This window comes from Frieseomelitta varia, unplaced genomic scaffold (assembly GCF_011392965.1).
Source record: "Frieseomelitta varia isolate USP_RPSP 00005682 unplaced genomic scaffold, Fvar_1.2 scaffold_165, whole genome shotgun sequence".
NCBI lineage: Eukaryota > Metazoa > Arthropoda > Insecta > Hymenoptera > Apidae > Frieseomelitta > Frieseomelitta varia.
Genome location: NW_025109361.1, coordinates 811,001 through 828,323, shown reverse-complemented (window position 1 = coordinate 828,323; position 17,323 = coordinate 811,001). Strand labels below are relative to the sequence as shown.

The following is a 17,323-nucleotide window of genomic DNA, read 5'->3' as shown; positions in this document are numbered from 1 at the left end:
CGAACTCGTCACGGAAGAAAGGGAAAGTTGCCTGCGAATTTGCGAAGACAGAGTGATGCTTCACTACGAGATGATTACGCTCCGCGGACATTTGGCCGTTGAAGCTCCCCGAGCAGCAGGATCCATTCCACTTTCGCATGCACGCACAGCGGGTCTGCATTATTGCGGCTTATCCGGTATTACGCTTATGTGACGCCGGTAACATCGCAGCCTTAAGCGCACACGGTGTATCGAACACAGAATTACCCCATGAATTCTCCGCCCCCGTGGAAATTCTATGCACAATGCTCCAGGCTTTCCTACCAGCCAGTCACACGCACGCACGCACGCACGCACGTTCGCCAGCCGAAACGACCGGCTGATAAACATTTTTTCCTCCTGCTCTTCGGGAGCTTTTTTCCTTGCCTCTTGAATATTCACCGTGCGCAGGCTGTTTCTTGTCGAGTCGGAGGACAGGGTGGCTGGTCCACCGTCGTATTTCAATTACGAAGATTTTTTTCTTTTAAACCGCCGCGTAATAAATCATCATTATATGTGCCTCTTCTGCATATTTTTAAAACGATAATTTCATGGAACTTGCTCTTACTACTAGGATTTTTTATTTTACCGAAAAGCGATTCTTGTCAGGATTTGAAAAATTTATTCGAAATCTTAGAAACATTTAGAAAAAATTACTAGTAATTAATTCTAATCTCCAAGCTTGTTCAATAATCTGCAGAGAATAGTTCTTGCGAAATTATCACGAAGGAGAAATCCAAATATAAGTGAAACTACGTGGTATTTCGTTTATAAACTCTACGGTTTCTTCTTGAACCACGACGAAATTGCCGGAGGATCTACTGTGCCAATACGATTGGCTCTTCCGAGCCGAAGGGAGATCTTCGTTCCCCGAGCGATCTGAACAGTCTCGACAGCGATACCGCCCCATTAAAACCCACTTCGCGTATCCAATCTACCACGCCGCAAGAAGCACCTCGTGCATTTCACCTTCTCGTTACACGGACCAGCTGGTCGCGATAAATTCGCCGCTTAAATCGGCCAGAGACGAGACAAAGAGGTTCGCGCACGAATCTTACGCTCGCTGCCAGGGGCTAAAGCCTAGGGTAAACAAGAAACCGTGCCATTTAAGTGGTCTCTCCCGCGTTTTTCCGTTCCTCTCCCTCGCATCTTTCTACTTCGTTACGTAAATTACATCGCGTCGATTCTCCCGCGTGATTCTTACGTTCAATCTTCGAAGAATGTTCGTTCCTCGCGTCTCTTCTACTTTCTTCCCCTTAAAATCAGTCTCTGATGGACCGTCCGTGGCTGTGAAAAATCGTCCGTTCATCACCCGCGAAGATTGCTAAACTTTAATTTACGATGAGGTTGACATTTATTGGTGGGCATATTTATTATTGGTGGTGAATTGGTGAATCAATTATTAATGGGGGAGACCAGTTATAATATAATCGGCTGAGTTCTGACTTGTCAAATTTGCACCCACTATTGTACTGATAATTTATAATCTACAAATTTATGACTCGTAACGTTCTACTAACAATAAGAATAATTCAAGGAAACCTATATAATATCAAAGTCAGTATAATGACACCTTCCTCGATTCAAGAGTGAGTCACTTTTGAAACGTCGTCCCGTTATTTGACAATGAAAATTTGGTCTCTACTTTCGAGGGGGCTTGTCCTCGAAACGAAGCGATCGCGTTCGACGTCACGATTTCGACGACGTTCGTTCCGATATTCCGTAGGCAGCCTCCATTACGGCATTCCGATCGGCGAGTCGTAAGAGGCACGCACGAATTCATTCCGCAGAGAACCGTGAGACTCGGCTTGTCGGTGAGTTCATTAGAGGCCTGACCCAATCGAGGGGAGACCCTTGGAATCTTGGATATGTTTCACGCGCCTCTTATTACGACTTATTCCGGACACTACATCGCTGCTGGAAATCGATGGGTCAGACACCGGGGTGGGACAAGGATAGGAAGAGAGGGCGAGCGTGTGTAATGGCTCGATTGGGAAAATGATCGGTCGACGTGTGCTATTTCGATGCGAAGACAGCGTGAATAGCGTCAGATGTCAGGATCGCGTTTCCTTTAGCTAGGTTAGAGCAGAGGGGTTTGACTCGATTTTGTTTAGGATAGAATAGAGTGGCGGTTGTTGTCTTTGACAATTTCAAGATTCGGATTGGGGAGAAATATTTTGCAAGAATTTCTGGTTACACGGGAAAGTAAAACAGTTTCAATGTCGAATAAACTGCAGAGTGTATGTAATAGAATAATCAATGAAACTAGATTAATCGATGAAAGGATATTACAGTATTATACAATTAACCCTTCCATTTAAAGTCATAGATCTCTTCGTTCAACAATCATTCGTTTATTTCTCTTGCGTGATAAACAATCACATGAAATTTCCATTCCCATACTTACCACGAGATTGCTTCTTCTTGTACATTGGATCGTTGCTCGAATTTCAGTTAGTCTCTCTTCAAATTTCAGATCGCTACTCTCGCGGCATGTTACCAGGAACGTATTTGGGAAAGCAAGTTTCCAACGTTTCCAGCGAGTATTCGTTACGACTCGTTAATTACGACTTTTATTTCTTAAAGGATACGAGGTAGGCGGAGTTACCAGTATCACTGGTTGGATCGATCGATCGAGCAACGGGGCAAACAACAGAACATTCCGACGAGACAGCCGAACCGGCGAGCGTGTAAAGCGTAAACGCAATTACGCATCCGGCGCTCGTTAATCAGGGAAAAAATGTACGAGTTTAATTTCATATCGCGATCGACATCGGCCGAGGCTGCATCCTGCCGGTTAACGACATAATCTCGTTAAATAACGACGTGATTCGGCTGTGAATTCGACTCGAATTGGAGAGCCAGCGAGTACTGCTGATTACGGACCTACTCCCAAGCATTCTAATAACATTGGTGCCCTCCCTGCGGATGTAACTCACCCTGGCAACCCTCATCCCACCCGATCTCACCCTCTCGCTCCTCTATTTCTTGCTGCCTGTCTCACGCTCTCGCTGCAACGCTCTACCAATACGCATATACATATATACACAGGTGTCGTTGACTCGGAGTAGTCGTTTCGAGCTTTTAAGCTTCGCTCACATCGAACGGTGTGCCTCGGTGCATCGATGACAATTCAATTGGTTAAGAATCGCGGATTTGGATTCCATCAAATGTGACGAGAAATTGGTCGGGGAAATTTAAACGATGCTTTAAACTCATCGTTTAAGAACGTATTTTTATAAAAAGACTTGAGATGTCTTTTTATGTGGAAAAATTAGACTTGGATTCTGCTCTTCTTTGTACTAGGAAATACATCTGAAGAATGAAAAAGATGTCTTTTGCTTTGATTGGCTGCTCTACTGTATACTACCCTGAAATAAAATAAAATTCTCGTCAGTAAATTGATACGCTTGTGATACACTTTTATGGCGAGCGCTACGCATGCACGACTTTGGTTGTAAATATTACAATAAACATATAAAAAAATAAAATATTATAATAATAATATGTATTATTATAATAATAGAATTATATAATTATTTATTGTACGTTGTAAGATTTCTACAACAATAGTTGTAATGTTTATGACCAATATCATTTCAAAAATTGAAAAAGAATCATTTTGCCAAGGAAGCGTTGAATCAATTCACGGACAATAAAAGTCGTCGAAACTGCTGCCTTTTGATAAACCAACAAGATGAATCACACATTTCTCTAATGTAATCTCTTTTTTTATATCGATCATTAGCTTGATTAACTACCGATACGACGAAAACAATATTAAATCGATCATCAGAGTGACATAATTGGCTCTGATCGTACGTATACAAAATCGCAGCGAAGTCGTTATCAGGAAACGTTGGTCATTCGCGGGAATTCGCACCGCCCAATTTTCTCAAAAATATCCCCACTATCGAAATTTTCATCGATATCTTTAATTATTATTGCCAGGGACTGCTTCGTTGCTCGATAATTGTTTATCACGATCGATCGCGTACGCACAACAAGGCGCGAGGATGATAACTCGTCGAGAGGTGGAGTTTGCGAATCGGGCGGCAGCCTATCCACGTCAAATGTCGCGAAAGGATTTGTGAGTTATCGTGTGAAACGCTATGTCGTCTTTGCTCGTTTGTACGAAAGTCAAATCGGTCGATTTCTAAAATAATCGTTTGATTTTTGGAAATCAGGATTGAAATGCCATGAGTAATTGGACCAGTTTGCTTCACGGAGAATCATTTGCTTCATAAGTCGATCACATTTACGGCACAGATTACGGCTCAACGGGGACAGATTGTATTTGTAACGTAACTTAGTTTGAACTTCGATCTTAGTTTGCAAGTTCCAGACTGAGGATTATCAGGCACAAATTATAGACATATATATATATACATGTATGTAATACAATGTTTCAATAGTTCGTACCTATAAGACAAGGTATTACAGTAATTAGGAAAATTAGGGAACGGTTAACGATCATTTAAGTACTTTTAATTAGATGAAGCTGGTAAAGGTAATACTTCATAGTAACAGAAAATGGACTGGTATGAATTTTACTAATTCGACGTGAACAGAGTTAATTCGACATTCTCAAGTTATAACAAGCAGAAAGCACATCTGAAAAACGTACGAAGCGTAAGATATTTCAACGAACATGTTGGAAATCGCTGGAGGAAGAAATTCTGTAAAACTCGCGATCTTCTTGGTTCGAAGATTCTGGGGCAAGTACTAAGCGGTCAAACACCTCTTTGACCTGAGAAAGTTTTTCACCCCACTCCGTGGCCAGATTTATTTTTATTGTAACATTTCCTTTACTTCCCTTATTTTATTTCTTTACATTCTTTTTCTTATTTTATTTCTCTTTATTGCAACATTTTCCTTAAACATTTGCTGGGATTTTTTATATTTATTGGAGACCGGTATTATGATTCGGTCATAAATCATGGAAAACTGAAAAGCGAACAATCTCGAAATCGCCTCGTTTCTAACAAACATTAATAGACAGGACATCGACAAAGCAACATGCAGGAATCGTTGGAGGAGCCAATTCTAGTAGGGTAGGAAATTTCATAGCTTATCGCTATGACGCGACGATTGCCGTCGCAATAATACGTACCACGTATCTTCAGCTCCGGTAAACGGTGCCACTCGAGCGGCGTGCAAACAGAAAGAAGAGAAGAAGCAAAAAAAAAAAAAAAAAAAACCCGCGGGGGAGAGAAAGGACGCAGTCACCCCTTGTTTCCGCTCCGTCGACCCTCCAATCTTGGAAGAGGCAGAAAAATAGAAACACAGAAACTAGAAACGAGAGCGCGAGACGGACTGGCGAAACGAACGAACCCGGCGCGAAACAAAGAAAGAAAGGAGGGAAAAGAAGAAAAAAGGGAGAATGAGAGAGAAAGAGCGAGAGAGAGAGAGAGAGAGATGATAAAAAAGAAAGGGAGAGATGGAAAGGTAGAAAGAACGAAGGGAGACTTTCATACGGGACGGACGATACTTGCTCGCGTCGGGAAATAAAATGAGTCGTTGAACGAAGTGGTCGGAACGACGACGAGCAGGGACACTGGAGCGAGAACAGCCAGCTATCTTTCCTCTATCGTTCTCCTAGAAACTTCTCCACGGCCGATTTCCTCCGGCCTCTTCCTCCACCTCCTCCTCCGCCGCCGCCTCCGCCGTCGTCGCCTCTGTCCCGCTCTTTCTCGACTAGATGGGATGAATTGCGCTTTTAGCACTTGACTTTTAAACCCAGTAAGCGGATCAAGCCCCCGCTATATAGCCACTTTTAAACGATTTCAACCGGCGACGACAACTACGCAGAGACGTCGGCGTCGACGTCGACGTCGTCTAACGGCGGCGACGAGATGACACTGGTTGCAGGCGTCGCGGGAAACGGCGCGACGTCTCACGGATTAACTCGTTCGAGGGTTACGAGGCCGCGATTATGTGCCACCTGCCACGATTGCGGACGCTCCGGCATTAGCTTGTAATTATACGTGGCTCTGCGTGAAACAGGTAGCATTACGCCGTCGTAAATGAGAGACGGAATATGTAGTCCTCGCCGGCTAATTGGACCTGGTTATTGCTGCTCAAGACGAGACCACATGATCTGGCGCGTCGTGAATTATTTTCAGCCACCGCGCCCCGACACCGTACCATCGTCCCATTCACGGACGAACGAACTTTTCCTCACTTTCCTTTTCGACCGTCCGACCAAGAGAAAAAAGAAACGCGTTTGCGATGAAAAGAATTTACTTTTGCGTGACTTTATTTGCGACAATTTCGACGGCGTGAATTCCAACGAATTTAGACAATAGACGACAAGTTTTCAGATCAAGTACTTTTCTCAACGTCCACTCCGTTTCTACCGAACTAAAAGTTTCATAGATTTCTACAGTTCTAATCTAAGGAAACGATTGTCTAATCATTGTCAGAAGTAACGGTGTCAAGAAGATACTTTGCAAAATACTTTTCAATCTGGGAAACGTTTGATATTCGTGCTAGGTACTATGAAAACCACTCGAAGCTTAAGTGGAACGATAGAATTTCACGTGAACAATAAATAATTGGCGGTTAAATAATTGGCAGTGGGACAGAAAGCCTTGAGGATAAGCATCGACAGTCGAGAAATGCGTAACGCAGGTGTTGCTGATGTTAACTACGTGCACAGGGTGGGAGGGTTGTGTAACAGAAGAAATTAGTTATCGGAAACGCGATTTCGAAAAGGAGTATCGTTTCGCCATTTTCTATGTGACCATCGATTATCGTCGCTAACCTCCTACCATCGACGTTTCAAGATATATACCCTTAAAACTTTTCCACACGCCGCCACCACGATAACACGTGATAACGTCCCACCACGTCAGACTTTGGACGCTCTGCCCTGTTGAGAATTCAACGCACGTCGCTCGAGCGACGAAAGAACGTCATCTCGGCCGTGTGGCTGGTCCACACGGGTGAGATTTAATAATGTAGAGTAGCGGGCTAGACGCTGGGTACACACCGGGATTGGTACACACCGCTTTCGGGCGTCTTCAATATCTGAGCAGCTCAAGAACCGCATTGTCTAGGGCGACGGCCCAACTCTCTGCTTTATGACTCTCTTACTCTCTCTCTCCCTCTCTCTCTCTCTCTCTCTCTCTCGTGTCTTCTTTCTCTCCTCTATCTCTGGCCAACGATGACGACGATGACGAGCATTATGCGCCGGATAATGGTCCAACGGGTCGCCATTCACTCGCTCTTGCACGGTGCAAAGAAACCGTACTTGACAAACATCCCCTTCCTAGGCCCTGATTGAATTATGCCTTCCATGGACCGGCTCCGCCTTTCAGACAGAGAACAGGTAGATAGAGACGGACCGGTTTCGAGGATCGAGGATCAGGGAAATTATGCACCGCGATGTCCTGACCGCGTGAATATTCCTTTCGTCGAAAACACGCTACTGCTCCGATCGTCGTCTCGATCGAGCCGTTCTCAATTGAAATGTAAATACCAGCGGGGGAAACTTGAAGGATCCGGCCAGAGTTTTTCTCATTTCGCCTGCCCACACCCCGTAATCCATGTCGTCGTTCTCCTTGTCGTTCGTTGGCGTGTTTTCGCCAACTTTCTGGATGGACAGCTAATTTCTGCGCGTGGACGGAGCGGCGTCGAAGAACGTCGCGCCGGATAGAAGAGGACGGGGGAGGTGAAAGGCTCGACGAGGGAGAAACACGCGCGCGTTCCCCGCGTCGTCCTCGTCGCCGGCGACGCTCGTGCATCCGGGAGATGGTCCCTCGGTCGAGAGAGCGTCGCCGAGAGGAGTCCTATTCCAATTCCAGCGAGTTAATTGGAATTGTTTGCCGCAGACACCGCGAGCCGCTTGCCTTAGCACAGTCCCGCAGCTCTCTCCCTCACTTTGCCCCCAGCCCCGTGTCCGTGCGTCCTTCAGCCTGCTCCTCGTCAAACTCACACCGACGTGTCGCGTTCGTACGACTAAGCGGCGTCTTCACCGGAATTAATTCCTTCCCGCGGCTGCGTGACTTAAATTTCTGGCCCCCTTCTGGAACCAGGCGTTGATGACCGTCTCGAGGGAAACGATCCTGCACGGCGCGCGTTCGATGAATTTTACTTAATTTGCTTCCGAGGAAGAGTGAAGAACATCAGTAATATTGTAGCAAGAATATCAGTAACGTCTCTCTGATATATAATTTACCATCGAAAGGAAGGGAAACTTTAAGTGTGAAAAATTCGTAGAATCGAAATCTCTGATGTATTTAAAATGCAATGTTTCTTCTTTCAGCGAGAAGCGCGAGATATATCGATAGTATACCTTCTGACACACAATTCACCGTAGAAAGAAAGGGAAACTTTAAAATTTGTAAGGTCGAAATCTCTGGTACATTCAGAATGCCACGCTTCCCACTTTTAACGATGAGCACGAAATATCGCGAGAATGTTAATAGTATGTTTATATCGTGATTTCCTTTCACGAGAAATAGTATAACTCGTCCGAGATTCGTCGAGAGTTGATGCAACTTTATCGAGATACCTCGTTGATTCACGCGAGCAGGGGGATAGTGGCGGAACGAGGGGAAATTGTAATTTTATGCAATTCTGCACCGTAAAAGTCGTATAAAGGAAGTTCGCGTGTTTAATAAAGATCAGGAGAGCGGAAGATCTTGGAGCGGAGCGGAGCTAGGAAAGTAGCCATCACACGTCGATAAACATTTCCTTTGTGGAGCCACGTTTTTACGTCTATCTTAATGAAGCTCTCAAAGGAGGTCGGGGAAACTTCTTTCGCCCAAGATATTCTCCTTTGACCTAATGTAATAAGCTGCCGCATTATGCAGCTTCGTACATCAAGGGAGTGAAGTTCTCCTTCTTCCTTTTTCCTTCTTTTCCCTTTCGAATCGATCGACAATCTATGAAATTATCACGCGGCCGTAATCGTTGGACGTCTTCAAAACATTTCCGCGTATCGACACGTTATTTTTGAAATTAATACCATTCGCCTGGAAAAAATGCGCCGAGATATGGATCTAGGTTGGAACAAAGTTATTTGCAAGTAGAATTCGAGATAACGCGTTTGATGAAATCAAGTAATCTTATCGATTTAAAATTATCAGTCTTTCAGCTCGTATATAAAATGCAATGGGATCTCTATTCTGACAACAATTCACATCGTAAAGCGAAATAGAAGCGACTATAGGAAGTCAAAGAAGAAGAAAAGCATCAAAGGTGAGTGCCGATACTATACTACTTTTCTGACATAAACGCAATCTAAGCGTAACGTGCTATTGCTGTTAATCAATAAGTTGTATGAACAACTGTTCGATTCTTACTCTCGTGAAACTTGGAATCTTTCTCGCTGTTATTTTCACTTATTGTTGTTACTTTGTTTTATTTGGCGCAAAACGGCGCCATAAGATCATGATTGTAGTATATGTATTATACGATCGGACGAAGCAAAGTTTCTTCGGAATTCTTCAGAACGATCAAATACATATACAGAGTATTTCATTTGATTTCATCAAACAGTGTCAGAATGTTGTATAATTATACATACTACTATAAGTTTATTCAACTAATTAATACTTGATATTTACCAACTACTCGTACATACGTAGTATTACAACGTATATACAATAAGGCATAGTTACAGTGATCGTTAGTAATAAATACCATTTCTCTAATCACAATTAAATCGACATTTCTAAATTCGCTAAGTAACTATCCAATCGTTTAAAATTTTATTATAATTTTATAACAATACAGTTACGATCCTGTATGTTTGTACAATATCTTTTTCTCATTTCAAAGATAGAGTATGCTAACACAGTTCGGCAAGGTAAAAATGAAATAAATTCTTATAGAAATATATATATATATATATAATCCTTCTAATAACCTAAGGGAAGCATCCTATTTGTCCCGATTGTGAAATAGAAATAAAATAAACAGTCGCAAAGCAATTTATGCGTGTATCGGCGATGCTAAAAAAATTCATTTCTTCGCAGATGAAGGCCATCGTAGCACTCTTCGTTGTTCTGGTCGCGGCCAGTCCTTTAAACGCCATTGAAGTCCCGGCCACGGGTTCTGGCGCTCTCGCTAAGGAGTTCCAGTCGTTTGTCGACTTGGTGCCCGTTGAAAAAGTCGCCGCAGTAACGAGAGCCTACCTGGCCCAAGACAAGGAATTCCAAACGGGCCTAAAGATAGTAAGAGGCAGCGAAGTGAAGCAATGGATACAAGATATCGAACAAGCATCCGAATTCAAAATGCTCGTAAACTATATGCAGAACCATGGTTTAGATATAGTTGCTATGTTAAAAGCGTTCAATAAAGCCATTGGTATCCCACCTCTATTTTCCGTGATCAGAGCTTACTTGGCTCCTCAAGTCCAGATCACTGGTGGACTCCAAGGCTATATGCAGGACATCCTTGCCATTCTGCCGTCAGATGAAATCTTAAAGATATATGAAGACAAAATGGAGCACTCGGAGGTATTCAAGGACTTCGTATACGAAATAATATCGTCTAAATATCTAACTTTCTACCAGCTCATTTTCAAGAACAAGCACTACCAGATTGCAGAAGACGAGGCAGCGAAAGCCGGTATCGACAGATACATCTTCCAAATCAGTTCTCAAATATTACTTGAAGTTTCCGCCTTTATGTAAAGTTTTAATCTAAATGATGTCTGTACAATTCAATATTTCTCGTTAAATAATAAAGTACATTTATGCAGCATTGAAATACCGTCTCCTTTGTTCTATGTCCATTTCCTCCTCTGCTAAGTAGTTCGATTCTCTTGTAGGAGGAAAAATTTTATTTACTCGAGAGTGCAGGCCAAGCTTATGATTTTTAAGGCTGCTTGGGCATACAGACGTTATACAATAATCAAAATAATTGTGAATGATATGATATTGACGGTATAAGTGTGAGAGAAAAGGAACAAATGACAACGAGAATGCATGCTGAGAAAAAGAATGAAGAGTGTAAATTTAGGCGTTGAGCAGAATAGAATGTGCATTTTATGTAGGATTGAATAGACAACATATTAAATTTAATCAAGTTTAGTCTTAAGTATACATTAAATATACATTAAATATACAATCAGCCTTGATTGTTTAACCTTCAAATCCACAGTAAGAAAATGAAATTTTCGATAATTTTATTAAATTTGTACAAGAGCAATCTATCGTGAAAAATTGTATTTAATTAATAACTGATAACAAAATTTTAGAAAAACATCAAAACTTGGGTGTCAATAAAATTTAGTAGCGTACAACTGTAGGTTTGAATAATTTTTACTTAATTGTGCGTGAAAATGAAACATGTTAAAACAAACAGCCGTTAAAGAAATTAGTCATTTGCAGTGTATATAAACATATTTCTTATCTGTTATGAAGTAACAAATCTAGTGACGCTAACGAACACGAGATATTATCAAACTGAAGAAGGGCCTTCATAGATTACTCGCAATCTTTCATATGTGCAAGACATATCTACTTATCCACCCTTTTTCGCTCATGTTTACTCCTCACTCACTGAACCAGTTAGATAAAATCTTTTGGAAAAGAATCGAATTCTATTCCTACCCTTTTGTCTCCAGTTTGAAAATTTTAAAATAGGAATATCCATTGCACTTTCTGTTTCCTAACCCTTTATTCACTTCTAATTTAACCAGTTAGATAACATTTATAAATATCTTTCGGAAAGAAATCGAATTCTACTCTTATTCTTCTATTCCTATTTTACAAAATCTAGAGTAAACTTTATAAATCAAAATTAACTCGTTGCTTTGACATCTCAGTTACAGTTTATTTACTCGGCAGCGATCATTGACGATAATTCTCAAGCGACCAAGGTCTGCGTTAGGTAGACGTGCAGTTCGTTGAACAGTTCGATCGCGAACGTGATCTCCAGGCCGCCCTCCTTCGCCCAAAAGTAATGATGATGCAGCACGTCGTTGGTCTCGAGCGCGTTGCAGAACTCGTAAAAGTCCTTGGACCTCAACGCGTGCAGGAACCTGCGGAAACTCGCCGAGTACTTCACCTTCTGTCGCAGCAGCTCGTGCAGCTCGTCCAGGGGCACAGTTTCCAAGATTTTATTGATCATCACGGTCAGGCCGCCGGCTGCCACGCTCGGATCGTATTTGACGAACCTCGGCGACGTCTTCCAGAAGCAGTGTATCTTCTCCTGCCAGGAGTCCACGTTCAGGCCGTTCTTTCGCAGAAACGCGATCAGCTTGCCTGCCTCCGGCATCTTTTGAAACTCGCGCATTATGAATCTCTGTTGGTCGTTCACGAAGCTCACGGTGTCGCCTATCTGTGCGTCGTACTGCATGTATCGTTTGATGATCTCCTGAACCTCTTTCATGGGGACGAACGCCAAAATGTCTTTGAGATCCTCGTCGAGGGTGCTGTTGTCTTCCAACGGGGGCACGCTCAGCAAATCTATGTCGTTCGATCGGGCTCTGATCCGATAAGCGAGAAACCCGAAGAAAGCAAACGAGGCAGCGGCCATCACGGTAACGATCATTATTTGTGGGTTCATCTCTTTCAATTCTTACACTCTCGTAGTTGATTTAGGACAGAACCATCGTACGATCCATGAAAACTTCGTGGAAATGTTATCAACAAGGCTTGTTAAGCTTGTTAACCCGCTGCATTGGTACAATGTGCGAAGAAAGGAAGGGGCTATGTGCAGGTGAAATTTAGTCTTTCAGAAACTTACGACGAAAAGTTTGCACGTTTAAGATACGGAAGAGAGAAAAATGGCCGAGTAGATTCGTCGGTTCATCGTGCAACGATGTTAAACATTCTTTCGCTGATTTAACGTCTTACGTGCACCTATACAGGTTATGGCGATTAAACTTCTCCCTCAGTTGAGTTATTCTTCCTTCGACTGAAGTTTATTAAGCTGGTTGATTCGTGAAACGACTGTGACGAGAAATTTTAATTTTCACTATTCCGGGAATTTAACGGGATCGGTCATCGCAAGGATTAGCACACACCCGCGATACTACATTTCTATATTCGCGAAGTCGATGCAATTTCGTGAATCACGGCGACTGCTCGTAACTATCTTCACGTCTGTTCTTAAACCGGAGCAAGAAAGGCAATAAATAATTTTAAAAAATTTAGAGTTGAGGTAATTACATGTGTGAATTTCGAATTCCTTTTTTTTTTTTTCAATCAACTAAGAACAGACACAGCATAGATTGTCTATCATTTTCGTAACATTCCTCTGGCATGATTCTGTCATAGTTTCGAGAAGGATTGTGACGTTGACATATTCAAGCATTTAAATCATCAATCACGTTTGTATTATCAAACTGATAGTTTTCTCAAGTCGCACTTCGGTGATATCGCTTTATCATACAAACAAGCCGCACGTCATAATACGTGCAAGATACGAAATGATAATTGAAATTAAAGGCCAATAGGCTAAAAAGAATTTTAGCAACAGTTGCGACACCCTTTGATTACAATACTTCACATATTATATGATAATAGAAAATAATTATTACTATTGCAAAGGGTATTTTTCATATCATCTCTGTTACCTAAACTACCGACATTGCTTTTGATAAATTTATTCATTTTCTACAGTAGATAATGCGTGCACGTACATTATGTTTTATTCGCGAACTTTGCTTTTTATTTCATAAATTCTTTACGTCTTGAATTATGAATTGATCTGACGACGTTTTCTTCTGCATATTTTTTCATAAATACATAAAAGATAGTAAGATATTTCTTTCGTACTTGATTGTATAGGCACACAAATTTATTCGCTCATCTCTTTTCTAAATCATTGGGAATTCATTTATGACCATTTCTCTAACCTGCAAACTTATGGTAGATTACAAGGGGCTTGTTAGTTGAGAGATTAAAATATTTTCTGCATCGGAGAAATTTGTCGCTGTCATGTTACTCGTGCATAATACTCGTGCAAATGATGCGATTTCTTTTTTAAAGAAAATCATTATTTATATACCCAAGGTTTCATGCAAGAAATGTCAATGTAAAAAACTAATATGAAATGTTAAACACGTTATCTATTATAAGAAATGAATAGGTCTATTAATTATATAATATTGAAGGATTACGCAATGCTATTCGAGAATCGCTATCTATTACACCTGTGTCACAATGCTGCAATAATCTTTGATTATCATTTTATACTGTGCATGTAAAGTATAATTTTTGTATTATACTTTACATTCAATATAAATTTTCTTAGAATTATCTTAGTTATTAAATAACAACGAGTGATAAATTTGAGAATGATTCATGGTTTATCTTGACGATTAATATGTACGTGACTTTCTACACTTTTCATGATAGATGACGAATATACGTCCGTTAAAAAATGTTCAGATTGATTCACATGGTTTACAATAATTTTTCCAGTGTTCTGTAAATTTTTGAAAACGAGCTGTTGCATTCTGCTATACGAACAATCTCTAACTGTGATCGCTACACACGCTACTGTGAAAGAAACCTGAATTTTATAAAAAAAATTATGCGTCAATATACGTATTTGTATTTTCTATAGAAATTCATTTTTACATATTCCAGTTCGTATGTTAAGAAACGTAAAGAAATTCCAATTTCTCTTTTTATTCTGCTGCGATCGGAAAGTGTAACTAAAGCATTTGGAATTAAATTGATAAATTAAAAAGACTTATGACCATTGTAAATTGTGTTTCTATGACGTTCCTCTGTAGTTTTTGATTCCGTTACTTCGATTATCAGTCGTTTGCTAAGGCAATCAATTATATTGCTTATCGCTCATAATTTTGATTATACCGATACGAAAGATAATAGACAGATATTCCCTCGCAGTTTCGAACTCTGAACATTCTTTAAGAATTGTAAATTAATAACGCGACGTTGAATAATTCCAACTTATAAACAACACAGGTTTCCCGGACACATGGATTATTCAGCCGGCTCGAATTCGCTGGAAAAAGCAGTAAAGCTTGCTATTCAAAATTTCTCATGGAGATAAAACTTTCATTCAATAAACTTTGAAATATTACTTCCTTTCCAAACACGCGTATTTAATATTCTACCATTGTATTAAAATACTTAATGTCTACACGATGTTATATAAAACTATGAAAGGAAGAGAGAGAAAGGGAAGATAGAACACCTTAATTCAGTATGTATTAAATATTAAATATTACACTATCATTAACATATTAAGTAATCTTGCGAGCTGCAACTTGCTTGAAGTGTGATCACAATTTCGTACGCAGAAGATCTATAGGCGTGTTTCTGTTTCGTAACTTTAATTATGTGCGCGGACCAATGCTTTGGAAATGAGAAGCAAGTAGAAATTCGCGTGGAACGTTTCGTCGTCGAGGTCGAGGTACCGAAGTTGATGTAACACTCTCTGGAAATGAGTATTCGTCGACGTGCTTGCGAAAAGTCTCTCGTATCGGCCAGATAAGATCTCTCTGACGAAGTTTTTGAACACCTCGGATGTTGCGACCTTGTTTTCGAACAAGTTCTGCATGTTGGTCACAAGCGCGCCGGTGGTGACGTCTGCGACGTAACCTGCAAGTCCTCCGGTAACTCTCAGGTTCGAGTGCACGTTTACTCTCTCGAGTTGCGCCTCCATGACTTCTTTCACGGTGTCGAATAAAGCATAACCGTTGAGACCATTCTCTACCAGATAGTCCATCAAGGTTGCGAATTCAGGCAAAGATTGCACGTCGTTAAGGAAGGCTCCCATCTCTTCGTTTCGCATGAAATTCAAAACCCATTGGAACTCCTTGTCCCTGGACAAATACACTCTCGTGTACTCCAGTACGTCATTTATGGGAAATGAGTTTACGAAATCCTGCAGTTCCCTGGCCAGGTCACCCGAGCCAACTTTTGGCAGCTTGTAGGCGTTGAGATGGCTGGCTGTGACCAAGATGGCCGCGATTGCGAGAGCGAATCTCATCTGAAAATTGCCGATAAGTTTCGAAAAAGAAAAGAAGAAAAAATGGAAACTCGTTGAAATGAGTAACGTTGTTCGATCATTGCGGAATTATCATTTGTACAGTGTATCGTTAATGGAATTTATACAGTTTGGTGATTAGCAGAGGTTGGCTCGCGTATGTGTAATGTAACAGAATGGGAGTATAAAACTTTTAATTAATTTCAGAGTGATACGCGAATTGTCGTAGTAATTAGAATTGCGAATAACAATTAATTATAGAAATTACGAATAATCGCAAACGTAATTAAAATTGTGCAATACTCACACTTCGAAACGTCGACTTTCTCTTGTGGGCCAAACTTGATAGAATTCTAACGTAAGTTAATTTTTCTTTGCCCATTATATACCACGACAAATCTAACTTATTCAGTCTGATAAGATTATTTGAATTGGTCGATGGTGATCACTAATTGATGAGCAGTGACATTATGAAATTTAATCGTTAAATAGATAATAAGCCCGGTTAAAGTGACAAAAAAAGTTTTAGTGTAATTAAATAATTAAATAATTAAGACAAAAATAGATTTTTAATCACTTTTGTGTCAGTAAAGACATTATCTTGAATTTAACATTTTACAATGGGAATCAAGAAAACGTTCGAATGTAGGAATTTTGTTAACGTTGCAATTTTCCAATTCAGAATATACACAGTGTTTTTAATTATTTAATTTCAATTATTTCATTTAATTTGTTTAATTTTAATTTTCTGAACATTATGCTTGAAGTATAATATTCGTAAATAATTAATGGAATTCACATTAATATTAAATGGCTATCTAATGTTAATCTCTGACTAATAAGTATGTTATAAAATAAAAAAGATATAAATTTTTAGAAATATGTTATAAAAAATAAAAAATATAAATTTTTAATATAATTTTAATATAATTTTTAACTCAACTATTCTTAAAAATATAATCAAAGCGAAGAGATAATAAATCGTTTGCGCTGTTTGATGAGCAAAATTGATTAAAAATATATAAAAGTGACAAAAATTAATTGATTAGAGTTTACATGTAAGTCTTAATGCAAATACAATGTTAATTGAGATCTATATCTCTTATCTTATTACTGTAATCACTGCTGTAATCATTATACCAGCTTCTTTCGAGAGTAACGGAAATCATCGTCCAATTATCAAGCATAGCTGTTATAAACATATATGTGGCGTCCTCTATGTCTATGTTCGCGAATCACGAGCTCATTATGGTTGCAAAACTTATGGTAGCAAATTATAGGTGACAAATAATGTAAACATCGTGATTGCACAATGCCGACTAACCGTATAAATTCATAAATTGAATATGAAATTACCGTTGAGCCGTAAATTCAATCT

The 17,323-nt window shown here is 40.2% G+C and overlaps 3 protein-coding genes across 3 annotated transcripts; 1 reads left to right on the top strand and 2 right to left on the bottom strand.

Moving 5' to 3' along the window:
- Nucleotides 1–9,060: 9,060 nt before the first annotated feature.
- Nucleotides 9,061–10,740, top strand: LOC122538492 (protein G12). Its single transcript, XM_043672623.1, has 2 exons — nucleotides 9,061–9,225; nucleotides 10,005–10,740. The coding sequence occupies exon 2, from the start codon at nucleotides 10,005–10,007 to the stop codon at nucleotides 10,662–10,664; it is 660 nt and encodes a 219-aa protein (XP_043528558.1). The 5' UTR covers nucleotides 9,061–9,225; the 3' UTR covers nucleotides 10,665–10,740.
- A 939-nt stretch (nucleotides 10,741–11,679) lies between these two features.
- LOC122538495 lies at nucleotides 11,680–12,611 on the bottom strand. The gene has a single exon (XM_043672629.1). The coding sequence runs from the start codon at nucleotides 12,541–12,543 to the stop codon at nucleotides 11,842–11,844; it is 702 nt and encodes a 233-aa protein (XP_043528564.1). The 5' UTR covers nucleotides 12,544–12,611; the 3' UTR covers nucleotides 11,680–11,841.
- A 2,583-nt stretch (nucleotides 12,612–15,194) lies between these two features.
- LOC122538496 lies at nucleotides 15,195–16,311 on the bottom strand. Its single transcript, XM_043672630.1, has 2 exons — nucleotides 16,253–16,311; nucleotides 15,195–15,948 (listed from the first exon to the last, which is right to left on the bottom strand). Exon 2 carries the CDS (start codon nucleotides 15,946–15,948, stop codon nucleotides 15,289–15,291), a length of 660 nt encoding a protein of 219 aa, XP_043528565.1. The 5' UTR covers nucleotides 16,253–16,311; the 3' UTR covers nucleotides 15,195–15,288.
- Nucleotides 16,312–17,323: the final 1,012 nt, after the last annotated feature.